The 14,732-nt window shown below is 38.3% G+C and overlaps 1 protein-coding gene across 3 annotated transcripts in view; it reads right to left on the reverse strand.

Moving 5' to 3' along the window:
• The window catches only part of TLK2 (tousled like kinase 2), a 148,469-nt gene that overhangs the window by 54,628 nt on the left and 79,109 nt on the right, over positions 1–14,732 (reverse strand). For all 3 annotated transcript variants that reach the window (XM_033919041.1, XM_033919040.1, XM_033919042.1), the window contains 2 exons: positions 6,387–6,539; positions 5,795–5,861 (listed from right to left, as the gene is read on the reverse strand). In XM_033919041.1, the coding sequence (XP_033774932.1) occupies positions 5,795–5,861; positions 6,387–6,539 (220 nt within the window). The remainder of the gene's footprint in view (positions 1–5,794; positions 5,862–6,386; positions 6,540–14,732) is intronic.

The raw sequence follows: 14,732 nt of genomic DNA on the forward strand, positions 1-14,732 counted from the left end.
TTTGATACGATTCCTCATAGGAGGCTCTTGAACAAACTTGAAGGGCTGAAGTTAGGAACCAAAGTGGTAAACTGGGTTAGAAACTGGCTGTCGGACAGACGCCAGAGGGTGGTGGAAGTCGCTCGGAGGAAGTAAAGGTGAGTAGTGGAGTCCCTCAGGGTTCAATGCTGGGGCTGATCCTGTTCAATATGTTTGTGAGTGACATTACTGAAGGGTTAGAAGGAAAAGTTTGCCTTTTTGCAGATGATACCAAGATTTGTAATAGAGTAGACCCCAAAGAGGGAGTGGAAAATATGGAAAAGGATCTGCAAAACTTAGAAGAACGGTCTAATGCCTGACAACTAAAATTCAATGCAAAGAAATGTATTTGGAGATTAATAATTGGAAGGAACCCGATATGCTGGGAGGTGAGAAGCAGTTATGCACAGACGGGGAGCGGGACCTTGGGGTGATAGTGTCCGAAGATTTAAAGGCGAAAAAACAGTGTGACAAGGCGGTGGCTGCTGCCAGAAGGATGCTGGGCTGTATAAAGAGAGGCATAGACAGTAGAAGGAAGAAGGTGTTGATGCCCCTGTACAGGTCATTGGTGAGGCCCCACTTGGGAGTATTGTGTTCAGTTTTGGAGACCGTATCTGGCGAAAGACATAAGAATACTTGAAGCGGTCCAGAAAATGATAGGAGGCTTGTGCCAGAAGACATATGAGGAGAGACTGTAAGCCCTGAATATGTATACTCTAGAGGAAAGGAGGGGCAGGAGAGATATGATTCAGATGTTCAAATACTTGAAAGGTATTAATGTAGAACAAAATCTTTTCTAGAGAAAGGAAAATGGTAAAACCAGAGGATATAATTTGAGGTTGAGGGGTGGTAGATTCAAGAGCAATGTTAGGAAATTCTACTTTACGGAGAGGGTGGTCGATGCCTGGAATGCGCTCCAAAGAGAAGTGATGGAGAGGAAAACGGTGACCGAGTTCAAAGAAGCGTGGGATGAACACAGAGGATCTAGAATCAGAAAATAATATTAAATATTGAACTAAGGCCAGTACTGGGTAGATTTGCACGGTCTGTGTATGTATATGGCTGTTTGGGGGAGAATGGGCTGGGGAGGGCTTCAGTGGCTGGGAGGGTGTAGATGGGCTGGAGTAGGTTTTGACAGTGATTTCGGCAGTTGGAACCCAAGCACAGTACTGGGTAGAGCTTCGGATTCTTGCCCAGAAATAGCTAAGAAGAAAAAATTTAAAAAATTTAAATTGAATCAGGTTGGGCAGACTGGATGCACCATTCTGTTTTTTTTCTGCCGTCATCTACTATATTAGTTCCTTTCTTGCTTTAAAATTTTACTGTTGGTTTTTAAAGTCTTAACCATAACTTTTCTGTTATTTCCACAAGTCTGAAGATATACCAACCACGCAAAGCTTTGAGATCAGCCAGATTGGCACTTTTAGAAGTTCCTTCCTTCCATAAGTTGAGATTGAAGGAATACTGATTGGCCATTATTAATACTGCAGAACCTAGCCTTTGGAACACATTACCACAGAAGCTGACAGCAAAACAAAGTTCTGAGACTGAAGTACCGAGATTTAAAAGAGAACTGAAAAACTTTTTGTTACAGCAGGTTTTTGAGGAAAATTAATTTCTCTGGAACATATTAAATAGACGGGTATATTTTGCAGGACACAAGTTAAATTTTATTGTATTCATTTTCTGGACGTTAGTCCTGTGAGGTTATTTATGTAGTATGGTTAGATTTTGTTTTATTTTATGAAGATTATGTATGTATCACTTGTTACCTGAGAATTGTACAAATCATGCAGGCTACAAATACTGTAAATAAATAATTTTGATTTGCATTTCTTCGATGTACCCTGTAAAATTTTTCAAAGTATTTAAGAGGATAGTTCACAATTCCCAAAGCTATACAAAAAATTGAGAAATTAGGTTCTTACTTGCTAATTTTCTTTCTTTTAGCCTCTCCAGACTGGTATAGCTATAGATCTTACAGATGTGTTATATCTCATCATGACCAGCAGGTGGAGACTGAGACAAAACTTTGGAATAGTACATAATAGGTGACTCCCCCTTATTCAATCAGTCTGCTGAATAGCCAAGCAGAACTAAAAACTATAAACAGAAAAACAAGACTCCGAACAGGAGTAACAACTAATAAAACATGAACGCTGTTGGAAAATGCAAAGGAGCAAATGCAAATTGATAAAAGGTATGGAAAACCTTTCATATGCTGAAAGATTAGAGAAACTCGTGCTCTTTTCCCTGGAAAAGTGGAGGCTTAGAGGGGATATGATAGAGACTTACAAGATCATGAAGGGCATAGAGAAAGTGGAGAGGGACAGATTCTTCAAACTTTCGAAAACTACAAGAACGAGAGGGCATTCGGAAAAATTAAGAGGGGACAGATTCAGAACCAATGCTTGGAAGTTCTTCTTCACCCAAAGGGTGGTGGACACCTGGAATGCGCTTCCAGACGGTATGATAGGACAGAGTACAGTATTGGGGTTCAAGAAGGTATTAGATGATTTCCTGAAGGAAAAGGGGATAGAAGGGTATAGATAGAGGATTACTATACAGGTTCTGGACCTGAGTGGACTGCTGGGCATAATGGATCTCTGGCCTGACCCAGCAGAGGCACTGCTTATGTTCTTATGTTCTCCATGCCACCTTTTTTTCTGTCTCCCTGCCCCTTTTTTTCTGTCTGTTTTTCTCTCTCCATGACCCCTTTCTATTTCCATTCTTTCTTTCTGTCTCCCTGGCCCCCCTTTCTTTCTTTCTCTCTCTTTCTTTCTCCCTGCCCTCGCCCAAGCCACCGCCCTTGGGGAACATGCCGGTGCCACGTTCTGAGCTCTCCCTGCTTCCACGCCGTAAAGAGGACGCAGAAGCGTCGGGACCAGCCTTCCCCACCTGACGTCAATTCTAACATCAGAAAGGAAGTTCCGGGTCAACCAGGCAGCAGAATTGTGGCAAGGCTTACTGCTGAGGCACCTCTAAAAAAATGTTGTGGGGGGTGGAGGAAAGGGGGAGAGAGACCCAGCATGAAATCCGCTAGGTTTGACACACATGAGGTCGGACGGACCCCCAAACAGGGCCCACCCAAGCTCAATCCGGTACTAAAAAGGGGACAAATTCCAACACCAAGGGAGATGGGTACAACTCATTCACACCTGCTGGAGACTGAAAGAAGACTGATGGAATAAGGGGGAGTCATCTATTATGTACTAATCCAAAGTTTTGCCTCAGTCTCCACTTGCTGGTCATGATAAGATATAACCCATCTATAAGATCTATAGCTATACTGGTCTGGAGAGTTGCTAAAGAAACAGGAATTGCAAGCTTGTATCTTATTCTTTGATGTTGGAATACTTAAATATCATTTAATCTCCTGTAATACTCTTTGCTGGCCTTTTCTCTCAATACTTTACGCTAGATTGTTGCTCTTCCCTTGATTACTAGATATTTATATACCCCTTCAAGTTCCTTGATGGCAATCATCAGATACATATTTTCCTTCATTTCCCTCATAGGATAGTTGCCTTAGCAAATTTATCCAGGCCAAAAGTCATCCTGATGTAATTTGAAAAGCTTTATATTAGGGTTGTTCTGTTAAATGCTGAATGCTGGAACTGTAGAGCTTCAAATCATCTACAAACAATAGGTGTGATATAACTTCTGGGTCTTCACCAGTTCCAGAATGAAGAATAAATCCATAACCCAAGAGTTAAGAAGTTTGCTAAAAAGATTAAATGCTATACAAAACAGTCTTCCTGAAATATTCCTTGCTAGATCCTGATATTAGGATATAGCTAGGAGTGTAGATTCACCATGAAAATGTGGTAAACCAATGCTCTCAGTCACTTTGGTGTTTATTTGGTACATTTCAAGACAATTTATATCCAGAAGTGCAGCATGCTATCACAGGCTACACTGAGATTTCTATTTTTCTTAGCAGTAGTCATGATGGCCTTATTTAGCAAGAGCTGATCTTTTGCTCCAAATGCTCCACTCTTATTGCCCTTCTGCTTTATTGCCATGATGTTATTAGAGTCAATATGATCACTACATTAGATGCCAATAGAAACATGATGGCAGATAAAGGACAAATGGCCCATCTAGTCTGCCCATCTGCAGTAACCATTATCTCTTCCTCTCTCTAAGAGATCCCATGTGCCTATCACAGACTTTCTTGAAATCAGACAGAGTCTCCATCTCCACCACTTCTTCCAGGAGACTATTCCACACATCTATCACCCTTTCTGTAAAAAAATATTTCCTTAGATTACTCCTGAGCCTATCACTTCTTTAACTCATCCTATGCCCTCTCATTCCAGAGCTTCCTTTCAAATGAAAAAAAGACTCGACTTGTGCGCATTTACATCATGTCAGTATTTAAATGTCTATCATATCTCCCCTGTCCTGCCTTTCTTATACAGATTGAGATCTTTAAGTCTGACCCTATACGCCTTATGATGAAGACCATGCACCATTATAGTAGCCTTTAGTATGAACAGCTTACAGACTATAGGTAGACAAGTTATCGATTTATAATATTTGGCAACGTTACTGTGTTTCCCTGAAAATAAGACCTACCCCAAAAATAAGCCCTAGCATGATTTTCGGAGTAGGTCTTAATATAAGCCCTACACCCCGCCCAGCCGAACCCCCGCTGACCTTCCAGCCGAACCCCGCCAACCGCAAGCCATAAATACCTTCTCCAGAGTAGCGTTGAGCACTCTAAACAGGCTGCTTCACAGCCTTCTCGCTGGGGAATGCCCTTTGCCGCATCACTGATAATATCATCAGTAACGTGGCACACAGAAGGCCCCGGCGCAGCCTATTTAGAGTGCTGCTGGCCCGACGCTGCACTGAAGAAGGTATTTATGGCTCGCGGTCGGCGGGGTTCAGTTGGGTGGGAAGGATGGAGGGTCAGCAGGGGTTTGGCTGCGTGGTGGGTGCTCAAGGGTTCTGCTGCATAAGGGATGGGAAGGATGGAAGCTGGGCAAGGGTTCTGCTGAACGAGGGATGGGAGGGAGGGAAGAATGGAAGCTGGGCAAAAGTTTTTCTGCATAGGGGGATGGGAGGGATAGAAAGATGCTGCAGAGGGAAGGCACAAGGGGATGGGTGAGAGGGGAGGAAAGATGTTGCACATGTGGGGGAGAGAAAGGAAAGAGGAAGAATTTGGGTGAAGGAGAGGAAGGGAGAGATGATCATGTACATGAAAAAAAATAAGCCCTACCTAAAAATAAGACCTAGTGCGTTTTTTGGGCCCCAAATGAATACAAGACACTGTCTTATTTTCGGGGAAACAAAGTACTTGCATCTCTCTTTGGAAACAGAAGTGTTCTTTCTGCTATTATCCAATGTGGTATCAAATCTGACTGCCTGATCAATTGATTTTTTTTTTCCAGTTTATCATGTGTTTGTGAAGGGATGTTAATTATTTGAACCAGTAGTTTGTTTTGGGTTTTCTCTAAATAATTTCTGTTTCTCTCATATCCCCTCAATTTTTGTGCCTCAGCTGTTATTTTAAATTTTAGTACTAGAACATATAAATTTAAGATTTTCCAATGTTAATGCAGCATGCTTCAATTTATTGTCTTAGATCTTCCTCATTATCTTTGATTATTTTAATCCTTTCAGTTCAAGGACACCTCTGCTTGTAATGAGGAGTTGTTTGACTGCCCAAGGCACATATTTAAGATTATATGTCCACTGAAGTTTGGACCTAGTAACTGGATGAGATTATCTTGAAAGGTTTGAATGTTATTTGGGAGCAGCTGATTACCTTTTTAAGATGACCTAATCGAAGTTTAAAGATTTCTTCCTGCTCGTGGTATTCTGCTAATGTTAATCTGCATGAAACAGAGAAAGAGCATTTCACAAACACCTCAATTTTTATATTGTAATATTCCATGCTTATATAAAATATAGATACATGATGCTCAGCTCAGGTAAGAGGATGAAACTGGTTCTAAAAAAAGACAGCTTATTTTGTTATCCTACCATAATAAATTCTAATTCTAATACCCATGCACAGTGATTACTTGGCTTGGGTGAAATTGCGACCACCACATACAAGTTTGAGAATAAGACTCAAACATAGAACATGTAAAGCTGTCTGCGTTGAATAGGATTCTTGGTTTTATTTTTCTCCACCTCCTCCAAAGGCTACATTTTGCGGGTTCCATGAGCAAATTCATTTTCTGCTACATCAAAGAAAGGCTCAATTTAAATTTAAACCAGTCAGTGGATTGAGTAAAGTAGGATCACATATGGTTAAAAAAAAAAAAAAGAACTTTGAAGATGCTCCATCTCAGTTCAGGGTTTCTACTCAGATAATTGTCACCTCTAGTTCACTAAGGGATAAAGTCACTTACACTTCATTTTCTGCCCCATTGGTCTTGCTTTTGCGCTGTTTCTGCTCGTTATTTGCAGGTGGTGTTTGCCCCATGGCAGGAGGTTTCCGTTTCGCCAACATCTTTCGTTGCCTTTCTATTTCTTCTCTCTGAGAATTTATCCTCTCCTGCTGCCTGGACAATACAAAATTACACATGAAGTACAAGAGCATCTGTAAGAAAGTGCTGGACAAAGGTTCTTCTATTGATAATTTGGCACGTCTTTGTACTTGAAGTGTCTGTATGCAAATTGCAGAAGCCTAAGAAACAAGATGGGAGAGTGAGAATATATTGCACTAAATGAAAAGATAGATACAACAGGCATCACTTGGTGGAAGGAAGATAACCAATGGGACACTGTTATATCGGGGTATAAGGGTGGATCGAATTGGTGGAGGCGTAGCATTATATATTAAGGAGGGTCTTGAATCGAATGGACTGAAAATTCTACAGGAGTAAAAACACACCTTGGAATCCCTATGGATAGAAATTCCATGTCTAAGGGGGGAAAGTATAGTGATAGGAGTGTACTATCGTCCGCCTGACCAGGATGAATGGACAGATGCTGAAATGTTTATCAGAAATTGGGGAGGCTAATAAACTGGGTAACACAGTAATCATGGATGATTTCAACTACCCCAATATTGACTGGGTAAATGTATCATCAGGGCATGCTAGGGAGATAAAATTCCTTGATGAAATCAAGGACTGCTTTATGGAACAGCAGGTTCAGGAAACAACAAGAGGTGAAGCAATTCTAGATCTAGTTTTTAGTGGAGCGCATGAATTGGTGAGGGAAGTAATGGTGCCGGGGCCACTTGAGAATAGTGATCATAACATGATCAGATTTGATATAAGCCCTGAAATAAGTTTACACAGGACATCTAATACAGCAGCATTTAACTAAAAAAAAAAAAAAAAAAAGAGAGAGACTATGATAACATGAGGTGAATGGTAAAAATGAAACTTAGAGGTGCAGCTGCAAAGGTAAAACAAACAAACATCAGACATGAATGTTATTTAAAAATACCATCCTGGAAGCCCAAACTAGATATACTCCATGTATTAAAAAAGAAGGAAGGAAGACCAAATGGCAGCCAGCGTGGTTAACAAGTGAGGTGAAGGAAGTTATTAGAGCTAAAAGAGAATCCTTCAGAAAGTGGAAGAAGGATTCAACTGAAAATAACGATAAACAGTACAAGGAATGTCAAGTCACATGCAAGGTGCTAATAAGGAAGGCGAAGAGAGATCTTGAAAAGAAGATTGCGCTGGAAATAAAAACACACAGTAAAAATATTTTTTAGGTATATTAAAAGCAAGAAGCCAGGAAGAGAAATGGTTGGACCACTAGAAGACAGAGAGATAAAAGGGGCTCTCAGGGAAGACAAGGACATATTGGAGTGATTAAATTAATTCTTTGCCTCGGTCTTCACTGGGGGAGATACTGGTGGCCAAAATTGTATTCAATTCTGATGAAACAGAGAAACTTGTACAAATCTCTGTAACACTGGATGATGTAATGGGTCAATTTGATAAACTGAACAGTAGCAAATTGCCTGGAATGGATGGTATACATCCCAGAGTGCTGATAGAATTGAAAAATGAACTTGCAGAGCTATTGTTAGTAATCTGTAATTTTTCTTTAAAATCCGGCTTAGTACCAGAAGACTGGAGGGTGGGGATTCCTGAGATGATCCAGGAAATTATAGATCGGTGAGTCTGATGTCGGGCAAAATGGTAGAGACTATTATAAAGAACAAAATGACAGAACATATGTATCTGGGAAAGAGGAATCTGAACTATAGCTATGTGATGCTGGGTTCTGTGTTAGGAGTCACTGCCCAGGAAAAGGATCTAGATGTCATCGTTAAGAATATGTTGAAAGCAAACAAAACCAAGGGAAGGGACTGGTGTTCCGCCGACAGGGTTGCAAATCCAAATACACAGAAAGGAACACGAGTCTCTGGAGATCCAGGAAATGTATGATTTTGTCAAGGTTAAAATAACCTCAAAAATGTATCAAGTGCAAAATATGCGTCACAAATGTTCATAAAGCGAGACTTAGTTCGCCATCACCCTGCTTCTCAGAGCTTTTCGCACTGTTTTATTCTAATACTCAGGTAGCATGAAATTTTTGTAACTAATATTTTTTTTTTTTCTAATTCTTTATTCATTTTCACATCTTACAACAAGTATACAATAAATAATTAAATATTCATATAATTCACTTGTACAACTTATTAAATAAAAAATTCTAGATTATCCCCCTCCCCCCCACCCATTCCAAAACATATTAGACACTTTATTTAATCTTATACATTATACCCTCCCAATCCCATATCATATCATTCTTTCTATTAAAAGGTGTCTAATCATTCGAATATACAATCAATGGCCCTCAAATATTTTTTAAACTTAGTATAATTTCCTTTTTGCAAAGCAAGAACTCGTTCCATTTTATATATATAACATATAGAATTCCACCAAAATGTATAGTTAAGTCTTGTATGATCTTTCCAGTTCCTAATTATATGCTGAATGGCAACTCCTGTCATAATCATTAAAAGTTTATTATTATTTGCTGAAATAATTATTATGTGCTGGGCCTTGAGAGTTCACGTTCGACGTGAGAGTTCACGTTCGACGTGAACTCTCAGGCCTTGCACAGGAAGCAGATCTTCAGGCACCGGCACCACGCACAGGACATGCTGGTGCCGGTGCCGCTGTGGAGGCTACAGAAAAGTAAGAAGAGGGTTCGGGTGGGTTGGGGGGAACCTCAGGTCGCGGCGGGGGGGTGCCCGGTGGCAGCGGGGGGGGGGGGGGCCCGATGGCGGCGGGGAGAGGGGGATGCCGGATCGCGGGGGGGAGGGTGCCGGTTCGCAGGGGGGGCGCTCGCAAATCGAAGCGCGCTCGGTTTCCGAGGCGCTGATTTTGCGAATGTTTTGCTCGTCTTGCAAAACACTCGCAAACCGGTGCACTCGTAAACCGAGGTACCACTGTAATTTGAAATGATTTATAAAACTCTACCGTATAACCATCACCACCTGGAGCGGATCCAACTCTAAGAGATCTCAATGCTGTTTCTAACTCTTTTAGAGATATAGGTTCTTCTAAACTTACTTTTATATGTTCAGGAATTTGTGGCCCATTAATTAAGCTCAAAAACTCTATTCCAACCTTTTCTCTATCTCTATAAGGCTCAGAAGAATACAGATCTTTATAAAAATTAAAAAATTGTTTTAGAATCTGTTCAATTTTATTATGTGACTGTCCATTCTTATCTTTTATTACAATAATTTTTGTTTTCCTTTTCCTTGCTTTAAGATAATTTGCCAATAACCTTCCCGCCTTATTTGAATTACCATAATATTGAGTTTGTTGAGAAAACAAATCATTCCTTACAAATTTAGAAGAAATTCATTATACTTAGCTTTTGCTTTTAATAATAGTTGCAATGTATTCCATTCCCATCTATTAATTAATTTACTTTCCAATATTTTAATTTCTTTCTCTAAATCAGAAAATTGTTCCTTAAATTTTTTCCTAATATAAGCCGAATATGAAATAATATTACCTCTCATAGTTGCTTTGAACGCATCCCATAACACTTCTATATTAATATCATCAGTTGTATTAATTTGGAAAAATTCAATCATTTTTAATTTAAAACCTTCAATAAAATTTGAATCTGCAACCAAAGAATTATCAAATCTCCAAATAGGCTTAAAATAATCCTTTTCCTCATATTTTTTTTTTTAATTTATTTATTTATCATTTTCAAACTTATATCAAGCATATTAACTTGTACACAAAGAAGTTTAACATATGAACATATTCCATCAGGTTGACATTAAAACAAAAGAAAAGAAAAAATATATATGCTAACTTTACTCAAGTCCTACATTAGGATCCAAGATTAACAAAATGCGAGAATATTAAGAAAATAATCACTAATATAAAACTATAGAGCTGAGGGCTATTGCCTATATTAATCTAAAGAGCTAATGATGTTCTTCCTTCAGAAGAGATGATACCAAGAAATTAGTTAACTGAAAAGGTTCATAGAAAACATACTTAATCTGACGGTGATTCACTATACACTTACAAGGTTGCCTTAAATAAAAAGTAGCCCCTAAAGCTAGAACACCTGGCTTCAAAAGAAGAAATTCACGTCGTCGCTTCTGCGTTTCACGTGAGAGATCGGGAAACATCTGGATTTTAAGTCCATAAAATTCTTTTTGTCTATTTTTAAAGAATAGTCTCAAAATCCATGCCTTATCTGGCTGAAGAGCCACTGTTAGAATTAATGTCGCTGGAGTTGCCAATTCTTTATCTGATGTCTCAAGTAAAGTTGAAGCAAATAAAATATGGCAAAAGTGTAAATGTAATATATCCAGTCCAATCTTGTAAATATGAAAATATTGTGTGTCTGGATGATAAACTTATTATTATCTTTCAAAACGACGCCTCAGCCCCACCACTCCACCGCATATAATATTTCATACCGCGGGAAGCATATTGTGGCGCTTCATCATTGGCTGTCGATTTTTTGAAAAGTATGTTTTTAATTTTTTTAATAATTTTTTAAATTCTTTTTTAATACTTATTTGTATGAGTTCTTTAGAAATAAATATTTCAAAACAGTTTGGAATTGTTTCCCATCATCTTATATACTTTAAAAGTAGATAGTACTTATCCTCAGCCAAAAACCCAGGGAGTCAGACCCGACATGTTTCACACGTACTGGTGTTTTTTCAAGGGTCTCCCAAGGGTGCCGCTGTCATCCGACTCCTATAGTTTTCTCGCAAACTATAGGAGTCGGATGACAGCGGCACCCTTGGGAGACCCTTGAAAAAACACCAGTACGTGTGAAACATGTCGGGTCTGACTCCCTGGGTTTTTGGCTGAGGATAAGTACTATCTACTTTTAAAGTATATAAGATAATGGGAAACAATTCCAAACTGTTTTGAAATATTTATTTCTAAAGAACTCATACAAATAAGTATTAAAAAAGAATTTAAAAAATTATTAAAAAAATTAAAAACATACTTTTCAAAAAATCGACAGCCAATGATGAAGCGCCACAATATGCTTCCCGCGGTATGAAATATTATATGCGGTGGAGTGGTGGGGCTGAGGCGTCGTTTTGAAAGATAATAATAAGTTTATCATCCAGACACACAATATTTTCAAGTAAAGTTGAAACATCTAATACCTCTTGGTTGTTAGTCACATGTTGTTGAACTTGATTTTGAACTTGATTTTTTGTAGGCAAATAATAAACCTGGGAGAATGGAGGCAAACACTCCTCCGTAACTCCCAGTATTTCTTTTATGTATCGTTTAACCATTTCTCTAGGGGACACCATAGCGACCCTTGGGAAATTAATCAATCTTAGGTTATTACCACGAGCATTGTTTTCCAAAGACTCAATTTTTCTCCTAAGATTTGTATTGTCTTTAATTAATGTCTCTTGAACATTTTTAAAAGATATCAAGTCCTGTTCCATTTTCCCACTAGTCACTTTAGACGAAAGCATATCATTTTGAAGTTCTTTTATCTCTTTTGTTTGTTCAATTAGTTTCCCTTCTATATATTGAAAGTGGGGACTTATGGCTTTACCTAAGTTAGCCACAAGATCCCATAATGATTCCAGAGTCACTTCAGTGGGTTTGGTTATAGAAATTTCACCTTGATTAGTGAAAAAATTCTCGCCGTCAGTTAAAACCACTTGGCTTTTTCCCTTCTGGGCATCTCCTTCACTTAACGTTGATATTGCCTCGGTTTCCCCAATGGGGCTCTCCTGCTGAAGTTCCCCATCTCCCAGGCTCTCCGCTGGTAAACTTGCCTCCAGAGGAGGGGACAATCCAATCCACGGGGTCTCCCCACTCCGTGGAGAGCTTGTGGTCCGAGGCTGTGAGGGCGGCGCTCTAGCGTCAGGGCTGAGGGTGATGTCCGGCCCAAGGAGATTAGCCGCGGTCCCGCCTTCTCTCAGCGTCTCCAGCGGGCCCACAACTGACGGCGGTGGGGCCCTTTGTATCCTCCTCAGTAGTTCGTCGATAGTGCCGACCGAGATTCCTCCGGTGTGCCGAGAGGCAGCAGCAGCACTCCGTCCTCGTCTCTTCGGCATACCTGTGAGTGCTAACCCCTCTCTCTGAAAATTCCCTTATGTCGGACGAGTTCTGAGGAGCGTTCCTCAGCTCTAAAGGTATGCGGCCATCTTGGATCTCTATCCCTTTTCCTCATATTTTAACTCAATCCATACAGCACCATGATCAGATAAGAGAATAGGATCTATAATAGCTTTTATTACATTCTGTGCTAATTTGTTCGAAACAAAAATATAATCAGTTCTTGAAAAAGAATTATGGACCTGTGAACAAAAAGAAAACTCCTGATCATTAAAATGAAGAATACGCCATATATCTATTAAATCACAAGATTGTACCAAATTATCTAACCCTAATGATTTCATAACTTTACTTGGATTTTTATCCATAATTGGATCCATTACAGCATTGAAATCTTCAGCCACCACTAAATTAGAAGTAGCCAGTGGGAGTAAAATTTGTTGTAGGTTCTTGAAAAATTCCATTTGATTTGTATTAGGAGCGTAGATGTTAATCAAGTCCAGGGTATTATTTCCCAAGCTCATTTTAATATGTACCCATCTTCCTAAGGGATCCATTGCTATCATTTTAAAATCAGCTGAACATTTCCTACTAATTAAAATAGCAACCCCAGCTTTTTTCCCATTTGCTGGGGCAAAAAATACTTTTGAAATCCAGCCCCCTTCCAACTTTTTAGATTCTGTTACTGATAAGTGCGTCTCTTGAATGAAATATACGTCCACCTGCTGCTTTTTAAGGAAATTTAACATTTTTTTCTTTTTAATTTGGTGATTCAGGCCATTGACATTTAATGAATAAAACTTAGTCTCCATCTTTAATCACATGTAAATACCAGCAGTGATACTCCAACTTATATAAATTAAATTGATCAGACACCATCCTCCACATAAAATCCATGACATAAATAAATATGATATAATTCCCCCATCAAACAAATTCTCCTTTCCCTTAAATTTGAATAAATCCCCAACCCCCATCCCACCCCTCCCTCCCCTCAAAATGGATAAACTTGAAACACGCATAGGATATGCAACCACAACCCCCCCAGGCATTTTATAAATTATCTCTCATTTTAGAAATATAATAATAACTTACTTATATCATAACACCATTTCATATACCTTAAATGATAAAATGACCCTGAAAATCAAATCAATTACATAAATTCACATATCTCATATTCTAAAATGACCAAATATTCATATCCAATATATATAATTTATCAAATTATCAATTCATGTTTATAGCCACCTATCCCTAACTTCATGTACATTTCCAATTAATCCACTTAGAATTACATTCCTCAGTAATATTATATTTTATTATTTTAGTAATGTCATATGCACCATTACTATATAATAAAATGATCTATCCTCATATTCCAAATATAAAAAAAATAAATCATATACTTTATAATCAATATATATCCCATAAATAGAATAATAATACTAAACATATCAATTATGGAGTTAATTAGTTTCTCATATTCAGAAATTTCATCTGTTAAACCCCAATTCATATAAACTTTTCATTTCATCAATTTAAAATTAATTCATCTGTTTTAAACAAATCTCTTAAAAAATATCTTAAAATTTCATATCTCTTACATAAGATCTTTCTTAAAATAAACACCTAACCCACCCAATCCTTTTATTTCATATTAATTATAAACCCTTTAAGTTATTATAAAATATGCAATTCATAAACACATTTATACCAAGAATCCCAATCAACATGCATTCAAAATTCATATCATAAAAACATACAAAAAGAAAAGAAGAGTTAATCCATTCTCACAAATCATTAGCATTAAATCAGATTTGCAAAAGCATATCCAATAATATTGCAATTCATGCTAAATATGCTTTTGATTCCAAAAACTTTTTATCCCATTACATAGTCATTGGCTCTGAATTATTCAAAAAAGTCTTTCAATTTCAGTGGATCCTCAAAATATATTGACTTATTCCCATATGATACCCTCATTTTTGCAGGGAAGTACAATCCATATTTGAATCCTTTCTCTTTTAGCTGCGGTCTTAATTGAAGAAATTGTTGTCTCAAAGCTGCAGTATTCTTTGCAAAATCTGGCAAAAAGAGTAATTTTGATCCTTTGTAATTCAAGTTTTTATCCGCTTTTGCCAATCTCAGGATTTCGAAGGCTTGCTGAAACCTTAAAAGTTTAAAGATAAGCGG

Source organism: Geotrypetes seraphini, chromosome 13, assembly GCF_902459505.1.
Source record: "Geotrypetes seraphini chromosome 13, aGeoSer1.1, whole genome shotgun sequence".
NCBI lineage: Eukaryota > Metazoa > Chordata > Amphibia > Gymnophiona > Dermophiidae > Geotrypetes > Geotrypetes seraphini.